This window comes from Sminthopsis crassicaudata, chromosome 4 (assembly GCF_048593235.1).
Source record: "Sminthopsis crassicaudata isolate SCR6 chromosome 4, ASM4859323v1, whole genome shotgun sequence".
NCBI classification, from domain to species: Eukaryota; Metazoa; Chordata; class Mammalia; order Dasyuromorphia; family Dasyuridae; genus Sminthopsis; species Sminthopsis crassicaudata.
The window spans coordinates 424923962-424948696 of NC_133620.1; the positions used below are offsets into that span (position 1 = coordinate 424923962).

At 36.8% G+C, this 24735-nt stretch overlaps 1 protein-coding gene across 11 annotated transcripts in view; it reads left to right on the forward strand.

Annotated features, from left to right (window-relative positions):
• Positions 1 to 621: 621 nt before the first annotated feature.
• Positions 622 to 24735, forward strand: part of NTNG1 (netrin G1) — a 421011-nt gene continuing 396897 nt past the window's right edge. For 2 of the 11 annotated variants that reach the window (XM_074262835.1, XM_074262834.1), the window contains exons 1-2: positions 787 to 1801; positions 9396 to 10158. In XM_074262835.1, coding sequence (XP_074118936.1) covers positions 9913 to 10158 — 246 coding nt within the window. In that variant the 5' untranslated portion in view covers positions 787 to 1801; positions 9396 to 9912. The other 9 variants (XM_074262836.1, XM_074262837.1, XM_074262832.1 and 6 more) reach the window with 8 other exon arrangements.

A 24735-nucleotide genomic window follows, 5' to 3' on the forward strand; every position in this document is an offset into this window, starting at 1 on the left:
GTACGGTGTATTTAAAAGAAAGATGAATGGGAGGGAAGCCCCTGGCACAGTTATTCGGGTGGCAGTCTCAGGGGTGGGGGAGAAAAGAAGAAAGTAGAATGAACTATCACACCCCATCACCAGGTGGGGATTCTCTCTTGGAAGGGTCACGGCTTCAAGATCCGTTCCTCGCTTCCCGCCATCCCCATGCCCAGTCCTTCCAACTACTAAGTGGTAGTCCTTTACTTTGAGAGTGGGTGATGTAATGTATATCCCTTTCCTTGTGCCCTGCCTGCCAGTATTCAGAGGGGGAGGGAATCCAAAGACCCCTTGAGATGTGATGATACGGGGTTTCCAGAGACAGGGGACTTCATCTCAATGTTGGGAACCGGGAAATGCTCCTGCAAAAGCACGCCCCACTTTCGCACTCTACCGTGCCCTATTAGGCTCCGTTTCTGAATGAGGAAGACACAGATACCGGCGCTAAAGTGCCAAGTGGTGAAATCTGTAACTGGAACTGTAGTCGAAAGCCAGGATCCGAAAGACTACTTCTGGTCAAGCCAAAGGGCGTGATTGGGGACAGTGAAGGGAGGGAGGGTGGGGTGGACACTAGGCGTGGGTTTTAGTGGGAGGTTACTAGGGCTGCTTACTAGAGGAGAGAGCCTGCTCGCGTGGAACCAGAAGAAAAGGGGGTCCAGGAACCACTCCAAACACAGTGGTGGGGGCGCAGCAACAGCAACAGAGAGCCCGACGGAGTTAGGACCGCTCGGAGCGTCCAGGTCTCGAGGTAGTATACGGTTTGCAATCCTTCTACTTACTGCCAGTTGCAGAAGATTTCGCTTTTAAGTGAAACGTACATGCCACCCATCCGTGGGCTGCTGCTTCTCTGAGCTTGCTTTTCCCCCTCCCTCCCTCTTTCCTCCACCTCCTTCTCTCCTCCTGCCTTCCTGTCTCACTCTCCCTTTAATTTGTGTGCGCCCCTAAGTTTGCGAGAGAGCTCCCTGGCCACACTGAGTCAGGGTCCGTCCGGGCACGGCGCCGGGGGCGGGGGAGGCTGAGCTGGGGGAATTGCAATCCAGAAGGATCTCGGGCCATGTATATTTCATCAAATGGACTTTCCAAGTGTCTCGTCTGCCAGCCATCAACGCTATGTGCGGTGACATTTCTGACTTGAGTAGAGGAATGCGTGAAGGGAGCCCTGGCGAAATTGGTACGAGAGGATCTCCTTGGCGCCAGTGCTAATTGTCCTGATTTATGTCCCTTCTGAGTGCGCTCAACGTCTTCATCGGAGATAAAATGAGAGCGGTACTAAGCGGGGCACAGCCGCCCGAGTGCTGCATCTGATCGCGGGGAGTCCGGGCATCCAGGCGTCCTGCAGCTCCGCACACCAAACAAACGAGCAAACACAAAAAAGGGAACGAAAGAAAGAAAGGAGGGGGTGAAAATAAAGAAAACACAACAGCCACCGGGAAAGCTTCAGTAAAAGTTTAAGGCGGAAAGTGGGAGTGGTGGCGCGGGGAGTCGCAGAGGAAGAGTGAGCAACTGGGGAGACTGAGGTTGCCTGCAATTTTGTTCTTATTATCATCCCATTTTTTTTTGGAGGGAGAGGCACCTTTCCTTCTCTCTCTCTCTCTCTTTCTCTACCTCTCCTCCCACCCCCTTTCCCCCTCTCCACTCCCCCTATCTACCTGTCAAAGTCACTGATCTTTTTTGCATTTCGGAAGAGGAGGATACCGAGGAGGAATTCCCTCTCTGGGGTCTCAGCTTTGAAAGGGCCAACTCCTCCCGGGAGCCAGATCTTTTCCCTCGGCACCGGGCAAAGGTAATTAAGCAGCGGGGCGTTGATTGCTGTTGTGGGGGCTCTCTTTCCACCATCCCCTTCCCAGCCCCCAGCTTCTAGTCCCACGCCCTCTCCTCTGGACTTCTGGAGGCAAGTGGAGCAACTCTGCGGTGGCGGGGGCGAGCTCGACGGCTCCTACTGGACCCCCTGGACCCCTCCTAATCTGTCCGCCCCTGTGCCGGGTCCCCGCACGGCGGGGGAGAGCAGCCTCCGCCCGGCAGCCGCGGGCTCCGATGCTGCCGCTGCTGCCACTGGAAGCGGACGAGGCTGGGAAGGTCCGAGGCAAGGAGCCGTCTGCTCGCCTCCCGCCTACTGTAACAAGGGCAAATGGTCCACACGGTAAGTACAGCCTCCCTCGCTCCCTCCCTCCCTTCTTCAGCGACCCGCCCGTTTTCTTCTTTTTCTTCTTCTTTTTCTTCTTCTTTTTTAACCCTCCCTTATCCCCGTTCTCCACAACCCATGGCCCCCCAACCAGAAGAAGCTGTAATGCAATCCACAGGCAGGAGGGCTGGCTCCAGGGAATGGGAGAGGAACTTTGTAGTGCACCTTTGGAAGACAGCGTGTGTGATGTGCATGTGTGCACCAACACACGCACACACCACGTATGTGCATGTGTCAAGGTGCGCCCATCAGGTAGCATGTAAGTAGTGGTCTCACCCACCTCTGGATCAGGGTCTGTGCCCTCTACCTAAAGAGCCGGATCGACATCAATGTGTCACTCAGGAACATACCTGACCACACGCCGGAGTATCTGTCAGGTTTATTTTGATAATTAGCTTTGCCTTGAGTGGGGGGGGGGAGACTTAAAAATCTCTCCCCCCACCAAAAAAAAATTTTTTTTTTTAGTCCTTTTGCATCCCGGGTGGTGTTGACTAAGCTGAGAGGCTTTTGAAGTCTCTTTCTTTTAATCCTTTTTATTGGTGCAAGATTAAAGCATTACTATCCCATGCCCTGCAGCTGGGAGAGAAAGAAGGATTGAAAGAGGAATAGACTTCGGAATGCAGGCTGAAATATTTTCTCAGATTATTTACTACCATTAAATGAATCAGTCGATGGATTCAGCTGGGGAAATTGAATTGCTCACAATGCTGTTCTCCCCTGTATGGATCTGTGGATATCTATATATAATACAAATAATACCGAATATTATTGGGCTCAAAATAACCAATTAAGTGATTCATACAGGGAAAAGTTGGGATACAAAAAGAAACTGCGCCCTCTGCTGTTTCTTTTGGTACCACAAACGGGGACCAATTTTTCAGGATCCACTTAAGAGTACCTTGTCCTTGCACTGAGGAAGATGACTAGCTGCTATTCTAAAGGACCTTTTGTTCGCAAGACCTAGAGTTGGCTCTCCTGTCATTGCATCAAGTATAGGCGGAGACTGGGGGGTAGAGGGGCGGAAGGGGGGAAAAGTATTATTTTTTCCCCGTTGCCTTTTTAGTGGTTTTCCTCTGCGGGTGACTAATTAATCTAGTACCTCATATATTGGCATGTCATTGAAACTCCTCTCGGTGCATTCAATGTGATTCCACAACCTTCCCTTCCCCCATCACCATCTAATTAAATTCAGGCTCATAAATAAAACCTCAAGCCATCCTCATCAACTTCTTGGAATGAACATTAGCAAGCAACCTAGCTTTCTCCCCCCACCCCCTCCCACCTCCTCAGCCAAGGACATCAAACTCATCAGGGTTAGTGAAGGAACATGTCTTGTGGAACAAGGATGCTAGGGAGCCAGAACTTTAAATTGAGAGAATAGAAGTGATTCGATAAACAGGGCAACAAGCACAAAATCTGCTAGAAAATGAGAACAGAGGCCCCTCACCAAATAAAGGAGCCGTCCTGTATCACAACAGCGCGTGTCAGTCTTTGGAATAGAAAAGACTGAGAATTCCAATAAGCATATGGTGAAGTTGGCACATCACTTGTTCTGGAAATAAAGCCCAGTTTTAGGATGGAAATTACTAAAAGTGCCCTCCCTCTCTACACAGTTGAGAAATTAAAACTTTAGCCTGGGAAAACGGGAAAAAAGCCACATCTTTCTTAAAGTAATTTACTAATTAAAATTCAGAAGAATTAATGACCCAAGAATCCAAATTTATTGGAAATAGGTAGTCTTTACTGAGTATCTTTACTCATGGATGTTAGCTTAACCTATTAGCAATTTTAGACTCAGTAACTTGGCTTGACTACTTCCTCTCACCCATTCCACCATAGCAAAAGAAAAAGCTGCCTCTAAAAACATGTGTTTCAGATAAGGTTGTTGGCTGTTTTTCTTTTGCTTTGTTTGTTTAAACTTTACCTTACTTTCAGGAGAGAATCCCAAAGTTTTAACCTCATTCTTCCCCTCCCCCCTTTTTAATCAGTAACAAAAGAAAAAAGAATACACAGAAGGCCTTCACATTTGAACTCTTTCTCTATATATTTCTTTCTATTGCTACATGGAGCCTGTTTGGAATTATGCCCTGGTTACTAGTCCCTTTTTTCCCCCTTCTGAAATTCAGGAATACATGAATCTGGGGAAATTGATAAAAACAACAAATCATTTGTTTGAGCCCCAAACTGTTTTTACTATTGAATTTTTAGTTTGGGCAACTTAGTTGGGCAACTCATAAGAGAATTGTTTGTTTTTCTGAGGGTGGATAAAATGTGATATTGTTGCTATCAAGTGTGTAAAATTTATGCAAATATTTATCTTGGACAACTATTTTACACTGAATAGCATTCATATTTATATAACCTCTTAAGATTTTAAATATCAGGAAGATTTTGAAAGAGGTACTGACAGTTACAAAAGCTTGTGGAGAAAGAAAATAATCTTTTAGACATTTGAAGTGCGCATGTATATATAATCAATATCATTTCACAGCATAGACAAAAATCTAGTATGGTTTTTAAATTTGAATGCTCCTTCAGCTCCTATAGTTCAAGTTTCAAACTTCAGGTGCTTATTTCCATAAACTTCCATTTCTGAAGAGTGTGGATCTTCCTGGTTTCACTAGCTGGAAAAGAGGACAATTTAGTGTTTGGCTGAACAACCAAAGAAATTCAATGGGAATGAAAGCCAGCTTTTCTACTAGGTTCTTTGGTTGAAATAATATTAGGAATTTTAATAATCAAGCAGATTGCTTAATGCTAAAGCCTAAAATATACAACCTACACAGTATATGCCATCCAGTTTTGGTGGAATATTTTCTCCTGAGGAAAACAGGGATTTATTTAAGCACTTTAGTTAGGTGAATGATTATAATATCTCATGATGTAAATATTGTATACTAGTAATATCACAAAATAATCCAATTCTTTATATTTTAATAGAAAGAATTAAGAAAAGTATTATTGCCTATATCCAACCTATATCCAACGAAGATACTTAGAATCGCTTACTTTATTACAAAAGATAACTAACTGCAAAGTATGATTCGAGGTATCTTTTTAAAAGATGACATGGGCAGTTTAATATATTTTTCCTATTTGGGAAGTTATAATTGATAAGTAGTTGTCTATGCCTTTATCAGTTGAGATACTCCTAATGAAATATGATTGCAAACTACATTATTTTATTTCTCTCCATTTTAGAGTACATAAATTTATTAAATTAATGTTGATGGGGAATGGATTCATAAAGTCCAATTCCAGATGCCCCCTGAATTCAAAACCTATGGTCAAAAGAACAAATATCATCCCAACAATATCTCCAAGTGTGAAATTCTATTCGAAATGGAATGCTAGGAGCCATCTAAAATAACTAGACCATGATGTTTGGCTATAAGACATTGAAAAGAATTTGCAGTTTATTTTAGAAACATTGTCCAGCAATAATTTTAACTATAACTATTTGCAGCTACAAGTTTGGGGTTTCTATTTGGGTCAAAAGAAAGGGCCTTTGGAATACTGTGGAAAGCCATCCATGGTGGAAGTGAGTCAGCTATATGAATCTTAAAAAAACAAAAAGATGTACTGTATGCATGCCATTTTTTATAGTACATTCTTTCCTGATCAATAATATCTGTCAGATAGAGATGTATGGAAAGAAAAAAATATATATATATATGAACATTTCAGCTACATACTTATACAATGATCTGTGTATTCCCAAGCACTTATAGCCTGGTAGCAAGAGTTTCTGTCCAAAACAATTCTTCAGTGTTTGGGGTTGCTGACAGATCCAAAGACATTACTTAATTACTCTGAGTTTTTAAGGTCTGCTGAATAAAGAAATGGACATCACAAGATTTGACCCTGTCAGAGAGCTCTTCTGGTGTTGCATATATTTAGAGGATATGGCACGTGAGAAAATTCAAAGCCTGAATTGCTTTGTAATTAATGCAGCTACAGCCCAGAAGGGATAGCCCCAGTGTGCTAAATGCCAAAATATGTCATTGAATACTCCTCTTTGCATAATCAGGCTGCCCAGTCCTTTGTGGCTATAACTTAGACTTTTAAAGCCCAGCTAAAATTTGAGTTTAACCCAGTTGACTCTATTGTCTGATGGAGACCAAGATGTAAGAGACTCAAAATTTAGATTTGAGAAGTCATTTGGTTATGTTCTTTAAGGAGCATTTTTTTCTTTTTATTGATTTATATTTTTAATAGTAAATGTCTGAATTGGAAACAGGTCTTTTCTCCCCCACAGTTTAAGATTTAAATGTTTCATTTTTTTTTGAAATTTGGAGAATTAATTTCCTTTAAATTTTAGTTGACCTGATTTTTTTTAAGTCTATGCAATCTTGAGAAGGAGGAGATTCTCCAAGCCTAGATCACAAAATGAGTGACACTACAAAGATTAAGAATAATAAAGACAAATAGTATAATTGGGTTATGAAAGCCTTGAGGACCCCTCCATGTGCTCTTTAATACACTTTGGTCAATGTCTTTCTCTGTGTCAATAGGAGCTCATTAAATGGCGATTCTGCAGACTAACTCAGCCATGCTGTATTAGTTCTTGCCAAAGTCTGACATTTTTAATACATTAATAATATGTCTGTAATGTAATGGAAAACTATTAATCACAACTGGTTATGCGCCAGAAATTTAAGCTATAATTGGCTGCTTCTTGTCAGAGATGTCTGTTGCTCAGTCCTACATTTGCCTAATATTTAAATATCTTGCACTCCTCTGCATTTTTTCCCTTGTCAGGGCACTATGGTAGATCAATGTGATAGTATATAATTCCATGTAATGACCATCATTATAACTGGGAGTCCTTTCAGTTAGAATTTCTTATACTGAAGGATTGTTGTGTCATGAGACATTAACAAGTACAAACTCTTGTCCTACCACTGTGCTCATACTGTACATATAAATATGTGCATTTACTTTCTATTTTGGTCATTTAGATAGTGAGAGCACTGTTTACTTTGCTTGAACAAAGCTTAGAAGTTACAGTAATTTGGATGGAAAAATGGAGAAAGGATAGAATTACCAATAATGAAAGGGTGGGGTTGCTTGAATTCTTTTTGAAAACCAATAAAGAGAACTTTTGGGATAATTCAAATTTATAGTTTTAAAAGCCTAGATTTGGTGTTTTTCACATATAAAACAAACAAGAAACCACCATAATGCTAGCAAAACCAAACTCCAAAGCAGCTTATTACAACTTCTTCAAGATAGAATCTGTAATTTTCACTAATAAAATTTTTCTTCATATATGGTTATATGGTTAAATTTAAGAATGGAGAGTAGTAGTTTCAGATTTAGGAGATTTGTCACTCTTGTATAGCAGTGCTTCTTTTCCCCCCTTTAAAAGATTTGTTAGTGAAGGTACACACATACTAAACACGTTCAAAGCACATATCTAAATAATGTTACTTTACATTACTTTTAAACTTTTACTTTTTAATGATTTCAGAAATCATTAAATTGTTTCACAAATGTGTGTTTCTAAAAACATTAACCTTGAAGCTGCTGCTTAGAAATAGGAATAAAAACAGAAAGAATCCTCAAATAGTCACAACACATAAGTTTATACAGCATTTTATTAGTTTATTTTTTTTAATGTGCTCCATACAAATTTTACTTTATTTTTAAAAAGTGACAGATTCAGATCTGTAGTTTATACATGTTTAGACAAACTACTGATTATTTCTTCATGGAAATTCAAATATTCAACACACTTCCTAATAGAAAGTATTGCAAATTGCAGCTGTATGATAACATTTTATGAATGGAATATAATGAAAATTGCACTTGCATCCATAAAGCAATTATTATAAATTACTTTGCTATGGAAACACTATTCAACCATCTGTTGGCATTTTGTAGAGTCTGTAGCTTAGTTCATTTTAAGATGGTGCATTATTTAAGTATGGTAAGCCCTCTTATAGTTTTGTTTTGAAGACAATTAACTTGCATATTTTAAAGAATGTTGTGTGGTTTTAGAGGTCTGAGATGTTCACAAAAACTGCATTTTGGTCCCTTTTGGATTGGAGGATAAAAATCATTTTTTCTGGGTGCAAAATTGCATATAGACAATAAATCAATTGATTATCTAACCTACTTTAATGTTTTTAATTACTTCTAGATTTAAAATGTAAATATTTGTTTAGTTTTGACAATTAGCTAGCTCAAAGGAAAAAAAAAAGTTATAAGTTGGATTTAGGATCATCTTTGTGTCCAAATGTGAATTGTCAGTAATAGCTGTTAATTAAATTGCTGTGACATGATAGACTTTTATTTTATTTTAGAATAAATGTCTTATCATTCTGCTTCATGACCTGTTAACTTGCCCTCTTCTATTTTTATGTGTATGTTTTAAATTGGGCATTTTACCACAGAGATCAAAGTTTTAGTAGAGGACATAATGTTGGCCTTTGGGACAAATTTTCTATTCCTATTACAGGAAAGAAAGAAATGACATGTAAAAAAAAAAAAAGCTAAAAAAATGGAAGATCCAAAAAGGGAAAAATTTGCTCTTATAGATTTATTTTTAAATAATTTCCAGTGAACCAAGTCTCATCTCTATCACTAAATACAGCTAAACAAAAGATTCTAAGTTCTTCCAATACTAATGAGCAAATCCAAAGGGACAGCCTAGTGCCAACAATACTGTTTTTCATTCAAGTTAACAAAAGCTGAGAAATGTACAAGGAATTTGGATATCTTTAGGGTCCCTTTGCCAAAAAGACAAAAGGCACACTCGTAGTTGTCATTTCTTTGTCATTGTAATAAAAGAGCTCATTTCTCTCCATTGTTCTCTTTCAGGATTTCCAGCCCTGCCAGCTATATGAGAAATGTTTAAATCTGGCTATTTTCTCTTCATTTAGCCTATATAGAAATATAATTTTTGGACCAAAAAACCCCAAAAAAAACCCCTCCACCAACACTGTAACTCACCTGCAATAGCACACATGTGCCTTTGTTAAGGAAGAGTTAAATGCTTCATATCAGAATGCTTTCCAATGTGAATGATTTCTGTGGTTTGCTCATTGTAGCAAAACAGTCACAGTAAAGGTTATCCATATTACACCAATTTGCTTTCTATTACATCAAAACTCCCAAATGTCAACATATCAGACATTTGGTAATGCATTGATTCTGGGACAATAACTCTTACTCTTATTGTTTCTAAAAGGATGTTGGTGCCAGAAGAAAAGAATGATTGATGGGAAACAGACACCGGGCTGTAGACACTCATCCTTTTGCTTCAGATACTGATTTATCAGCGAGTCTGGGCATCCCTTGTGAGCCGTGAACATAGAGGAGGATCACTCAGGGTTATCGGCAGTACAACTGAAGACCTACCACTTTGCTAAATTATCATCCCTTCTTGGACATCTGTTACGACAACAATAAGAAAAAAATCAAAACAAAACAAAGCAACATCCAAGAATCCTAGAGATAAGTCTGGGACAAAGAAAGATCCTAGGGCTGGTTTTAAAGGTTGTCACATGAGTATGATAGGCTTCCATCAAAGTCCTCAATTTACACAAAAAAGCACTATATTCTAAGACATCACTACTCTTGGTTTTGAAACCTGCTTTGGGCCACTTTGTGTGCATATACTTTTGAAAATATACAGACCAAGAAAGCAAAATCACAAATCTACCAACTTTGTTTCTGTCCTGGTGAAGTTTTCAAAGGATTTAGAGATGTATTTGTCAAGATTTTTATCAATCCATGCCCTTTGGGTTACTGTGTCCTCAGTGATGCAGCACTATCCATCAGTGTGGGGACATTATGATGTGTGTAAGACTCAGATTTACACAGAAGAAGGGAAAATTTGGGATTACATGGCTTGCCAGCCAGAAGCTACTGACATGACAAAATATCTGAAAGTGAAATTGGATCCTCCTGACATTACCTGTGGAGACCCACCTGAGACATTCTGTGCAATGGTGAGAAAAACTTTTAAAAAGAATATTTTCAGATCAAGTGAGGGCATGACCTATATACACAAATGTTCAAAATATGAAGACATAAAATAAGTGAAATCCTTAGATAGTAGATTTGCTTTACAGTATAGCATCATATTACAAGTAGGCTTCCTGAATTTGGAATGATAATTTGTACAGTATGACGGATGTACTGAGGCTCATGGTTGGCTTCCCTGGAAAACAGAGGTTTTTGCAATAGGAAGTGTATTGGAAGAAAGATTAACTGAATATCCAGTTTCAGATCTGAGAGCCTTTCAAGGCACTTGTTCTTTTTGATTAGCTTAATGTAAAACCCTGGGGATGGAATGGTGATGGTTAAAATACCTTCCAATATAATAGTAGCAATAACAATAATATGGTCATATAATAAGTTACAATTATAATAATTATGTAGTAGTAGCAATAGTAGAAGTAGTAGTAATAGTAGCAGTAGTAGTAGCAGCAGCAGTAGTAATAGTAATAGTAGCTCAGAGCACAAATGGGTGGTGAGTGACTTTGAGTTTTAGATTAGACCTTAAACATGGTTGAATTTTTTCCCTCTCCCTGGGCTTGTCTCTATCAGGAAACAGCTAGGATTTGGGTTAGTTAGTTAGTTAGTGATCCCTCTCTCTTCATTTCCTAGAAGGGCTACAGAATCAAAAGATAGTAGAGAAATAGAACTGGCATGTCAGAAAAATGCTTATTAGGAAATGACATTCCTATCAAACATAATTAGTTTTTGGAAGCCAGCAATTCCAAGGCAAAAATTCAGATATGGGTTTAGATTTGGCAAAAATAAATTAAGAAATTGTTCTCTTCATTCTTCTAACTGTTCTTTGGAAGGTAGTGAATGGGAGAAAAAGAAGATAATGTACCCTAGTGGACAGAACATTGAATGGGGAATTGAGAGACTTGGATTCTGCTCTTGGTTCTGTCTTTGAATAATGGGATGATCCTGGGTAAATCATTTAATTTATATTTCCTTATCTGTAAAATAAGGAGATTCACAGAATTTCAGATTGGAAGGGCCACTGATGACCATTAATTCCAACTTATACATGTAAAATAATTCCTTCTTCATTGTCTTTGATAAGAAAAGACCTCCAATAAAATTTAAACCTACTGTCTTTGGAGGCAGACTATTTTTTTCTAAGTGGCTCTAATTATAATCAATCAACCAATAATTGTTTACTGATCATATATTATGTTCTAATCACAGTTCTGGTAATATAAAGCCAAAAATGAAACATCCCCTGCCTTTAAGGAGCTTAAATTCTATCAAGAAAGACATATCAAGAAGACATTTTCCTCTTTCTAGCATCCATTTATTGATTCTGGATCTTACTTTTTAGGTCCAAGGAGAATAAGTTATAAACCTATATAAGCTTATAAACCTAAATAGGTTTTTTCCATGTGACAGCCTTTTTAAAATATTTGACCATATGCATTATTGACTTCTCTTCCCCAGGTTAAATATAATCAGTTCTTTCATCTGATTATGATATGAAATGCTTTTGAGGCCCTTCACAAACTTGGTTGCCTTCTTTTTACATATTTTCCAATTTATTTATTTATTTTTCTGAGGCTGGGGCTAAGTGACTTGCCCAGGGTCACACAAGCTAGGAAGTGTTAAGTGTCTGAGACCAGATTCGAACTCGGGTCCTCCTGAATTCAAGGCTGGTGCTCTATCCACTGTGCCACCTAGCTGCCCCCTATTTTCAAACTTATTAATGGTCTTTTTATATAATTTTAACTAGATGGTTTTTTTGGTCCTTGCCAGTTTGAAATTTTATGATTTTGTGGGTAATTTTTAAAAATGGGGCATTAGGATACCTATATTGGATTTTATAAATAAAAGGCCATATAGGCAAATACATCTAAAAAGTAATAATATATAGTGTCATGATGGAAATTAAAGGGATTAGGTAACTTTTTTCAGTATTATTACTTTGATTTATACCTGGCTTTTATTTGATGTAGGAAATGTGATTTTATTTTTCTCCAACATGACGAATATGAGGATGATGCTTTTTAATACATTTCTTACCTGACTTTATTGTTTTGAACCTGGCCTGGCATTTTCAGGATACTGAAACTATTAATCAAAGTAACATCTGTTCAACATCCCCAGTGAGTTAAATTAGCATAAGATCATCTTAGACCTAGCATTTCAGAAAAAAGCTTTTTAACAGGAAACAATTTTGAGCAATAAAGAGCATTTTCACCTGAACACCAAGGGCTTGCCATTTTTCAGGAGTGCCTTTGGGGACTGGTTTGAATTATAAGCTGGAACTGATTTTGTAGAAAGTGAGGAAAAAAAGATTGGCTACTAGATGTCACTATGACTAAAGTGCTTCAAAAGTCTAAATATTTCAAAAAGAAAACTTGTCTGTCTGGGAAATGGGTCTGTGCTGAGCAGATAATTTGCAATACAGAAAAAAGAGAATTCCATAGAAGGTGATTATTTACAAAGAATTACAATTTTTGTGAAGCGTAAAAGAAAGAAGTTTGTTATTTTATAAAATATGTTTAATTATTTCTGACAAAAGGAAGGAGATGAGCTCAAAGCATTATTGTAAACATTTCTAAGAGAAATTGTATGGTATAATATTCAACTCCTTAAAGTGTAAGAAAGTTGCCCTGTAAGGCTTCCTGTGATTCAAATATTCTATTCTACATAGTTCTTATAATAGCATGACTTTTTAAAAACTGTTGAAGAATGCAGACAAGAGCAAAAATGTTAGAATAGAGTTTTTCTTAACTGTAATTCCAAATATCATGAACCTGTTAGAACTTGATCAATGGGTGGCTTACCTATGTATATCTCCTATCTCTGGTTTTCTCATTTATATAGCTCCTATGAGGGAAGCAGCATGAAGTAGGGCATAAGAACGGAACTGTTTTCAGGGACTGTTAGATCTATAATCTTGCTGTGTTATAGGAGTTTACTTATGGACTTGAGAATAATATGTTTTCTCCTTGAAAAGAAATTATCTTTTTTTTTTTTAACCTAGTTTTCCAAACCTGTCTTTCACTGGACTTATTTCCAGTAGTCCATGGGTTCTGACAAAAACCAATGAAATTAAAAAAAACCCTGATTATCAAACTTCAAAATCCTTAAATTGTAAGTGTAGGCTCACTGTTTAGAAACCCTGCCATACAGAGGACTTTATAACCATTAGAATCTAGGCCATCACTCAAGTGCCTATGTCTTCTGTGGATTTCAGTTAGTTTTTCAAGGAAGAGCACAAGGTTTATGAAGCATTACCTGTCAATGTTTAATTTGTACTCCTTAATATGCATATTATTGGCATAATGGATTTAATAATCTATCATCTAAATGAATACTTTGGGACTATTTGTATGCGTGTTATAGACCAAGTCAATGATAATGGCTTAAACATAGGCACACAATTGCTCCTCTGCAATTCTGGGTTTTCCATAAAACTCTACAGCATAAGGATTCCTGACAAGAGACCGTAAAGCTGTCTCAGGACTGTGCCGGCTCAGGCCTGCTTAGGTGCTCCTTAGCCCCAGGATTTATGGAAGTCAGTAAAGTCATTTGTGTTATGACTTACTCAGGCTCCTCACTTCTCTCCTTTCTGACATGCTCATCCATAACTGTTCCCTCAGAGTCATTATGGCCTATTATATCAATGTAGCTGCCATACACACAATAGTGTGTTTAGCCCCCGTATGTAAATATTTTGCTGCAAAGTAGTTTCAGAGACCACTTATCCAATTGGTAACACCCTTGTTAGCAGCAATAATAGCGAGTCCAAGGACTGAGGGGACATGCTGAGAATGAGGACTGGTAATCCGTCTTGTTTAGCTGAGTGTGGACTCACATAAACAGCACATCCTAGACTTATCCATATGGTGAGTGGACATGTATGTGCTATGTAGTACTTTTGGTTCAATATTCCCAAACTAAAAGCCAGATTCAGAAAATATTAAAACATTTTGCAATTGTTGTTGTTTGTTTCCTTCAGAGTCTCTGGGCTGCTGGGAAAATAAGCCTTGTCTCTATTATCTATTACCTGTGTTTCCTTTATTTCTATTAATATTCTCTTTGCAAGTGATTTCAGTCACTTTGAATGAGAAATGTATTTATTTAAAAGTGAAAACAAATAAAGAAAATGAGGCATCTTGGGTAACTGGAAAGAGTGTTGGATTTGGGGCCATAAGGTGTAGGTTCATATCTGTGCTCTGTGTGACCTTGAGAAAATTACTTTAACTGAGTCTTAATAAACCTTGTCCATAAAGTGGGAAGGGGGTAAGATTAAATGACCTCCAAAGTGTCACCATCTCTAAATCTATGATCCTGTTATCTCTCATAACCGATACTGAGTTAACAGTTAACTGAATATCAGTTAAGCAAATGGACTATTTTTCGAGGGCTGGAACATTTAAAAATTGAGTTCATTCAATATAAGAAGGTGAATTTCAGTGTTTACCTATAGAAAAATACAGTTATCCTTTCCACATCAAAGGGTTAGAGGCAGGGCACCCCTGCAATCTGGGAAATGTGCATAAAATTTTGGACCCTTTCTTTGTAACAAAGAAGTCTGATGTTTTTCTTTTTCTTTTATGGGGTGTTTACAGTACCTTATTGTAAGATTTGGGTTAAGTATTTGGTTATAAGTTCTATGTCCTCTGATGGTCTTTGAATATCAGCAAATTATGCAAAACTTATGCAACATATGCCCCCGAATTTAGTTTCTTATGCTAATCCATGATATGTTGAGACCTAGATGGAGAAGGTCACTTAACTATACTAGAGTGAAATGTGGACAACATCAAGAGTTAGGTGACTTGATTTCTAGTCTTGCTACTGTGTTGGACTCATCCTTGTATAAGAGGGACTAGGGCAAAGAATGATTTTGTTTAAGATCTTCTTTCCTATGAATACTACCTAACATTCCTACTCTCTCCTCCATTCCCATCCCAGCTCTAAGATTCTACTATTCAATAATCTTTGGTACAATATATTCTAGAAAACCATGATATTTATGGTTAAATTACCAGGGAATAAGAAAAAAAAAGGTGCTATATTAACCATCGGGTGAATTGTTGAATATATTGAAGAAGTTATGCTTCTTTTTATTTTTATTTTTGAAGAAATGTGGGTTAAGTGACTTAAGGTCACAATTATTAAGTGCCTGAGGTAGGATTTGAACTCAGATCTGTGGAGCCAGTGTTCTATCTACTAGGTGCCCCAACTTATACTTTTTTTGAACTTTATATATTTCTTAACCAGTTCAGGTTATGCATAGAAGGGTATTTATTATCTGAATATGCATATGTGTTGAGGATTATGTAGTGTGAAGACAATGGAAAACATGCTGGATTTGGAATCACATGTCCTTTGTTCAAAACCTACTTATGCTGTTTGTTAATGCTATGATCATGGACAAATCACTTTACTTTTATGGACCTCCATTTCTTTCATCTGAAAATGAAGGATTTGGATTAGTTGAATTCTAAGATCTCTTTCAGTTCCAAATCTATAATTCGAAGTAGAGCATCATAGTATAATAATTCCAACCATGATACTGAGTATTAATGTATTTCTTATCCTTCATCCAAACCAATTAAGAACACTAGGTAAGAAAACTGACTGCATCAGAAAATTCAAGATCATTTTAGTGATGACAGCATCAATTTGCATACATGGTGCTATCACATTATGAGCCTTCCTGAGATCTGAGATGACAATAGAAAGCCGGAGATTTGCTCTTTGTGTTTAGACAAACTTCTCTGTCACATCTCAATGCAACGCCCCAGTGGCTTAAAAATGGTAAAATTATCTGCAATTATCTCCAGCCTGCAGCTAATTTTCTGGAGAATTTAAACAGAAGCTTTGAAAAGAAGCCCACAGACTGGAGAAGTTGGTGCATTTATACAATTTATGAAACTGAAGTGCTGATGACAGTCGAAATGTGAGCCCCTGAGTGTTGCTGTGAATTTCACAGCCAATCAAAATGGAATTAGGAAACAAAGATTATTAAAAAGTCTTCTGTGCACATAATTCTGGCATAATATTATGAGGTGGACATTAAATGTTTCCCTTTGAGACTTTGAGCATCATTAATGCCGCGTGCCTTTAATTACAAGTAGGCTCATATGACTAAAAAAGAGCAAAAATAAAGCACTCTGTGGTGTAGTTAGCAAGATTGTTACAATGTTTGTGGAAATAATTAAAAGGGAGACTATTTTCCGAAATAACTCAGTCACAATTTGAAACAAAAATGAATTTTCTTGAGGAAGTATACTAATGTATTCATACATATTCGATAAGCATAGCCATCAACCCTAATAGTGCTATTAAGGATTGTTCCTATGACATTCCTAAATCAATTGCCATTAAGGGGGAGGCAGGAGGTAGAAAAATTGGTTATTTTCGTTTGTTCTAAATATTAGATGTTAAGCATATTTTCCTCTGTTAAAATGGAACTTACAAAAAGTGCAGCAGATTAGAAGCAGAGGAGAAACCATTAGACTTTTCTATTTTCAGAAGAATTGGATGGCTTGAGGGATTGAATATTATATAGGCTATAGAGTTTCCTGCTTGAAATTGATGGTTTTGAGATCAGCTCAGGTTGCCATCTGGTGGCTATTTGGTTGCCTCTGAGAAATTAGCATTCTCATTGAAAAGGTATCAATAACAGTTTCCCTAAAACTGCATGTGAAAGGGAATTTTCAGCAGACACCATAACTGTATAAAAATAGTCCCTATTCACATGTGATATCTTTCCAAAAAATGAGTAAACTTTTAAAGTAAGGGACAAGGTTTCTTTCCTTTGGATTGCTTTGTCCTTCATTATAACACAGGACAAGGGTGTTAAAACATCTGTCAGTTTTATTTTCTCCCTTTCACCCTTCTAATCCTTCACTAAGGTCACTTACTTATTGGCTTTTTTTTTTAATGAAAAATTTCCTCTCTGGTCAGGGTACTTGTATTTGAAAGCAAAATCTAAGTCCAAAATATATTACTTCTTTGGAAACTGTAGAGGCAGATTAATTTTTACTAAACCACCACTTTCTCTTGCTCAAGAGCCTTCAAGGAGTCTTTCTTGCCTACTGAATCCTGAGAATGTTGTAACTAATAATTTTAGCATCCAAAGCAATTCAATAGAGGCAGTGATGTAGTATGTATGAGAAGGACACCATGAGGTGCCTGCTCAAGATTCTGGGGAATAAGGGGGGGTAGCATTGTACCTGGTACAATGCTAGAGGAGAAAGAAGCTTCCCATTTTAACTAAGTATTTTTATTAACTAAATGATGAGTTTAATTATTTCTATGCTGCAGAGGGAATGCAAATGAAATCAGAACCATGTAAAAACTTCATTGACATGAAACAAACAAAGTAATGATTGCCTTCCCTTAGTTACTGCTCTTACTAAATGGACTAAATATTTATATCTGAATTCTAAATGACCAATAGAACTGTATGACTTTATTTTGCATTACTTCCTAATACAAATTTTCCATTCCATTCAGTCTATCTTTTTGCCTCTTTGTCTTTTGCTGAAACTATGCTGAATACCCTTCTCTTCCTTTGTTTTAAACCATATGTAATCCATCCTTCAAGATCTATACTAAGTGAACTCTGACCAACCAGTCCATGATGATCTATCATATTTCTCTGTTTTGTGTATCTATACCATGCAATTAATAGTATATGTTTTCTGATTTTCTTATTGTAGTAATACTTATTACTATTATATCAGTTTGCCAATAAGGTGTAGTGGTTAGAATTAGGGAATTTGTGTTGAAACCTCAGCTCTAATACTTATGTGCTAGATGTGCATGGCTGAGTTCTTTATTCTTTAGGGACTGGCTGCCTCTATACCTGCTTACTTTAATTACAGAGTCTTGATAGCTTGCACATAAAGCTCATTTTTAGCCCAAAGTTTTATGTATGTTCTATGTCTTCTCTCTTAGCTGATTTAAATTCCTAGGAGGTCATGCCTTCTATAATGTGATATACTGTAAACAGGACTGAGCTTAGGTCCTGGATACAAATTTGGGTTTTTTCATTTATTATCCTAGGCAAGTAATTTATCTTCTTAGGAACTTTCTTTTCCTTAACCAAAATTAAGTGATTGAATCAGACTACAAAGTTCCTTTATTGTTCAGTCATGTCCAGCTCTATACTCCCATGAACAAAGTCCATGAAGTTTTCTTGGCAAAGATACTGGAGTGATTTTCCATTTCCTTCTTTATCTGGTACCCATTTCCAGATGAGGAACTGAGGGAAATAAGGGTTAAATGATTTGCCCAGGGTCATACATCTAGTAAATGTCTGAAGCTGGATAATTCAAACGCTCTATTCACTGTACCACCTAGTTGCCCACTATGTTCCTGTTTGTCATTAAATCTGATTCTTCTTTTGTATCCCACAGTTGCCAGAAGAGTATTAGGTGCATAATAGGTACTCTGTAAAACTTGTTTGCTAATTCAACCTATCCACAAAAGATCTTCTATTTTTCCTCCATATTTATAGCTTTTTTGATCTGATTTTAAAATGAATATATAAATGACTTATCTGTTTGATGTAAAGAAGGAGATTAAAGGTGTCTTCAATCCTAGATCATAGTTTTGCAGCTGGGTGGGACCTTACAGATTGTCCCATTCATGGTTAAACTACTGCCCTTGGACATGCTGCATGCATTATTGTCTTGATTTGGTCATGGAAATGGATAGGAGAATCAAGCATATCACAAAGTGAGAGAAGGAGATAAAATGGGCTTTCCCCTTAAAAATGAACAAGTGATTTTCTTTTCCTTTATCTTTATTGCAAAGTTTACTTTAGAAACAGTTATTTAACTCTCTTTTGTTGATTGTCCCAATTCTAACTTCTTTTCTGAAGCTCATTAAGTTATTAAAATAATAATAAAATATTCTGTATGCAGGATTTGTAGATGTCACTATTTGTGAGTTAAACAAAACAAATATGAATATTCCTTCCCTAGAAGAAGGTCCTCAAAGAGACTCTGCTAACTTTGCCATATACAGAGCAATAATGATATCAGATACATGGGACAGAGCCTCCTGGGTGCCCCCTTCTTGTAAAGTCTTCTGCTCCTTGGGTAACGAAATAGGTCAAAATTTTTTTCAAAAGATCACAGTTGCCTTTTTGGTCTCTTAAAGAGATGATTGCTAGTTCTAAAAGAAAAAAATACATGAAAAAACAAAATATTGCATATAGGAATGCTTCTCTTTTTAACAGAGGCTGACAAAATCTCAGTTGGTCTTCATTCTCCAGACCAATGAATAGATTGGTCTTCTATGAATTATTTTGTACTTCAGAGTTTATTTTCTTGTGAAAGAGGAAGGAAATTATCAAAGCCACTTCATAGCAGTCAAAGTGAAAGAAAGCACATTGGAACCTGGCTTCTTGCAAGGTTCTTTCCAACTTGCTGGTAATGTACAGATCCTTATAAGCATCCCTCCTGTGAAAATTAAAGATGTGGGTTGTGGGAAGAACCAGAGTTGGCTTCATTCTTTGACCTACTTTAAGACTGGCTTCTAAAATATTAAATGCTGTATTAAACTGGGCATTTGTTTTCATAGAAGGGAAATACCTTTGTTGAGAATTATTTAGAATTCTGGCAATTATCAGTATTCATATCCTGGATGTAGTGGTAAATGCTCTGTAATCCTTGATTCTGAGGAAGGCTGAGACTGGTTGATCACTTGGGCTTGGAAGCACTGAGTATAGCTAAAGCTCACTAACTATACTGTTTGACACCAGTATGGTGAGCCCTTGAGAGCAGATGTCACCAGAATGTCCAACAAAGGGCATAATGGTCCATGTTGGAGACATAAAAGGTCAAAGACCCTGTGCCCTTGAGTGGCTATTTCACTGGGCATGACAAGGAAACTTAACTTCATAACAAATACACAAAATAATGTGTTCATAAATAATTTTTAAAATATATTTTTGTAATCATTTTAAAATATTTTTTAAAAAAAGAAGCCATTGAGGGTATCATTTTAGGTTTCTTTCCTATATTATTCTGTCCTTTGCCCAAATGAGAAAATAAATAATCAAATATAATTCCATAGGTGTTTGAATATGCCTGACTAGTTTGGTGAATATTGTAATAATCATCCTGTATCTGACTTATGCAAAGTAAGATTTCACAAAGGGTAAGGATAAAAGTGAGAAGATGAAACCTACTTAGCAACTTGAAAAATGTGAATCCTTTGTTTTAGGAAAAATTCATTGAGTATATTAACAGACTTTGTGCATTTTCTGGCCCCTGTTACAAAAGAGTAATGAAAATTAAGATGGTCTTTTGATTTGACAAGCAGATGGAAGAGTGGCAAGTCTGGGAGATAGGAGGAATGGGCTCAAATTTCCACTTTGTCGAGGGGGCTTTTTCACCCCTGAGGACATTAGTTTCCTCCTTTGTAAAATGAGGAAATCATACTAGATGGTTTCTAAGACTCCTTCAAATTATAATGATTTATTTCTTTGTGTAACAACTTGTGACAAGTAAGGTTTATATGATGCTTTAAGATTTGCAAAATGATTTACAAATGTTATCTCACTGGATGCTTAGACTAGCCCTGTGAGATAGGGGCTATTATTATATCATTTTAGCAGATGAGGAAACTGAGTGTAAGAAAGTCTAAGGGACTTGCCCCATGTCACATAGCTGGTAAATGAAGCAAAATTTTATCTCATTCCTTCCTGACTCCAAATACAGCATTCTTGTCATTGTGCCACCTTAGTACCTCTATTTACAGACATGTTCATACCAGCCAATAGGAAGGGTTACAGTGACCCAATTATGGCAATTATGGGTCACAAGAAACTGTCATGTTTTCCATAGTGACATTCCAAGGTTAAGACTACTTTAGGTTTTGAAGGCTCAGGGCTAATTGTGCAGGAGGATTACTCATGTCAATTATTTTCAGTGGGGGCAATGGCTTTGCTTTTAGAAACCACCAGGGAAGGAGGTACATATTGGGCACCAGTTCTATGGGAATTGGCTGGAGAAATTTCTTAAAAGCATCAGTGACAAGAGAGTAGCACCACCAAATGCATTTGTGTCAAGTAAAAGTATTTCTCTGTCTCTGTCTCTCGCTCCACTCTCTCTATGTGTGTGGACTCACATGTGTGCACATGTATGTCTGTGCATATATGTATTATGCTGCCAAAGCCTGGACTACATGCTGATGGACCTAGTTTGAAAAATCTAGGTATTTGAAACCTATATAACATTATTCCACTTTATTTAGCATTACTTCATGTTGTTCTTGTCTCTGATACATTGTGCTTATATGTTTCTGGGCAACTTTTTCAACTCTAAGTGCTATAGACAATTCTCTAAAATGCTAATTTAACTAATCTAAGAATATAGATATATAATCTGTAACTCTAGGTCAATGAAAGCCCAGGCCCAAGCCCTTTCCTATGCCCCTTCTAGAACTCTTTGAACAAGTCAAACTCTCCCATTCCCCAGATGGAAGGCTTTATTTCCCAACTCCATTCTCTTTCTCAGGCTGTCCTCCATCCCTGACACTTATTCCTTCCTCTTTTTTCCTATTCCCAACCTCCTTAGAATCTCTAGCTTTTTCTAAAGCTTAGCTCACATGTCATTTCCTTTGTAAAACTTTTCCTATCTCCTTAGTCCTTAGTGATTTTCCCATGAAATTACATTTTATTTCATTATCTGCATTCAGAATGTTTCCTTCTCATTAAAATGTAATAAGCTCTTTGTGGACAGCTAGCTACTCTTGATTTTTAGCTTCAGTATCCATGACAATTACCTGCAAAAAGGATTCACTTCCTAAATATTTTTTTATTTTGTATTTATAATTATTTAAAACTGTGACTTTTTAAATTTCACTCTTCAAAAGTGTACCTTATCATCTGGACACTAGAAAAAAACAATAGACTTGTCAGAAAAACCTTGATCAAATCTTGCCTTTGCCACTTACTATCTGTGTGACCTTAGGCAAGGCAATTAACCTGCCTGGTCTTCAGATGTTTAATTTCTAAAATAAGTACCAGTGAATTAAGTCATCTTTAAGATTCTTACTAACTCAAAATCTACGATAACATGATTAGAGAAGAACTAAAATCATAAAATTGATTCTTGCTTTTAGAATTATAAAACATTGCTTTTCAGTCATGTCTAACTCCTTGTGACCCCATTTGGGGGTTTCTTGGCAATGATACTGAAGTGGTTTGTATTTCCTTCTCCAGCTCCTTTTACAGATGAGGAAACTGAGGCAAACAGGGTAAGTGACTTACCTAGGGTCACAAAACTAGTAAGAATCTGAGGCCAAATTTGAACTTATGAAGATGAATCTTCTTGATTCCAGTCCTGGAATTCTATCCATTGTGCCAACTAATTGCCCATTATGAAATATATTCTAGGATGATTTCATTATTTTAAAAATTTGGGTTTAAGTTTAAAATGGCCACAGGAAATATGATCCTATAAGCAGACTATAGATCTTTGAAATATGCACTTATATGATAGATGCTTTCATTCAAGTATAAGCAGTAAAGTCATTTGTGGTATCTTATATTCTCTTTTGTTTTTTTTTTTTTATTATAACATTCATACCAATGGAAATAGGTTCTTGGAAATCAGAGAGGAAGGAACATACATTTATTTATTGTCCAGAATATGGAATCAGTATCTGTGGTTTAGTTAATAAAATCATTGTAGAAGTGTTGAAAAAAAGTATGGAGTTTAAATTTTTTATGTTAATAAAACTTTACAAAATGCTATGCTAATAAAAATTATTTACAGAAAGTCATTTAATTCACAATCCTCCAAATATAGGATTATTTCTTGTTGTAGTTTAAAATGTGCTTTGGAGACTGGACAATGATAGAGGCCACAGAATCCTGAAATATCAGCGAAGGATTCTTTACTTTATTTCTGGCTTAAAGTCAAGTCCAAATTTTTAGAAATGTTGTGAGTTAATGGTCTTTTGTATCAGGTATTTGGGGACCCAGAAGTGGATATCTATGAGTATAGCATCCAATAATTCTACTCTTTTAACTTATGAGTAGAGAGATGCCTATATATACACATATGAATATGATAGCCTTTGCCATTGGTCAGTAATAATGGCCTAGAAGTGGTTTTCAATTTGATGATATCCTGCTTACTCTGCAAGATGCTATATACATATTACTTCATATATCATAAAGGTAATGGTCCCATAGATAAAATCCTATAAATAATGAGTAACATTACTTAAGGATTTAGAAAGAATAGGCAGGATACAATTAACAATTAAAACTGTAGCTAAGGAATGTCTCTCAGAGATGATGGGATGAGCATGCAGAATTGTAGATTTAGAATTTAAGGATCATCGAGTCAATCCTCCCATTTTATAAGGGTTCTGAGGCTCAGGTTAGTGTCAAGCAGTTTGTAAATATTAAAGCTGAGATTTGATTCTACATGCACCAGCTCCAAATCCAGTCCTCTTTATGTTATACCCTGTTGTCTTTTCTATGATTGTATTCTAATGGATAGAAAAAGCAGCAATAATTACAATTCACTTTTATGTTGTGCTTAAAAATTCACAACAAAAAGAGAGATAGGAGAGGCATTTTTAAAAAAATCAAACATGATTTTAATGATTTAAGAAATAAATTCCCTTTACTAATTGAGATCAGGATTACTCTAAATTTTTTAGTCTTACAGGGTTGCATGGAGACTGAGTGTTTAACTGATTTGCCTAATTTACTACATGGATTAGAGGCCTGAATGAATCTACATCTTCCTGTTTGAGACCAGCTCTGTTTCCTGTACATCATACTTATTCTCCTGAAAGCATTATATTATAAGGATTAAGAAACTGAGGAAAGGACTCTCAGACAAATTATATAGCTAATCTAGGGTCACCTTGGTTTTTGAACCAGATCTCCTAATTCTAGATATACTTGCTTTTTCCCATAACCATATGAGTAGTTTAGGTTTTCTACTTATTCAACATTTTTAATATAATTGTACAAAAAAAGGAAGGAAGGAAGACATGAAAGAAGGAAGAAAGAAAAGAAGGCAAAAAGGAAAAGAGAAGAAAGAAAAGTAAAGAAAGAGAAGACAGAAGGAAAGAAGAGAGAGAAAAAGGAAAGAGAAAGTAAAGAAGAAAGGGAAAAAGTAAGAAAAAGAAAATAAAGAAGAGAAAGTAAGGAAAGAAAGAAAATAGAGGAAGAGAAAAAAGAGAGAAAACAAGGAGAAAGGAAGGAGGAAAGGAGGGAGGGAAAGAAGGAAGGAATGGAAAAGGAAAGAAGGAAGGAGGTATAAAAGGAAGGAGAGAGGGAGGGAGAGAAGGAAGGAAGGAAAGAGAGAAAAAGGAAAGAAAGAAGAAAGGAGATAGAAGAAGGGAGAAAAGGATGGGAGGAAGGAAAGAAGGAAGAATAGAGAAAGAAAAAAGAAGAGAAGGAAGAAGGAGGAAGAGAAGGGAGGGCAGGAAGGAAGAAAAAAAAGAAAAGAGAAAGAATTATACTGCTTTTAGAAAAGGGAGTGAAGTGAAGGCAAAGTAGATGAGGATGCTGCTATTTGGAAATAGAA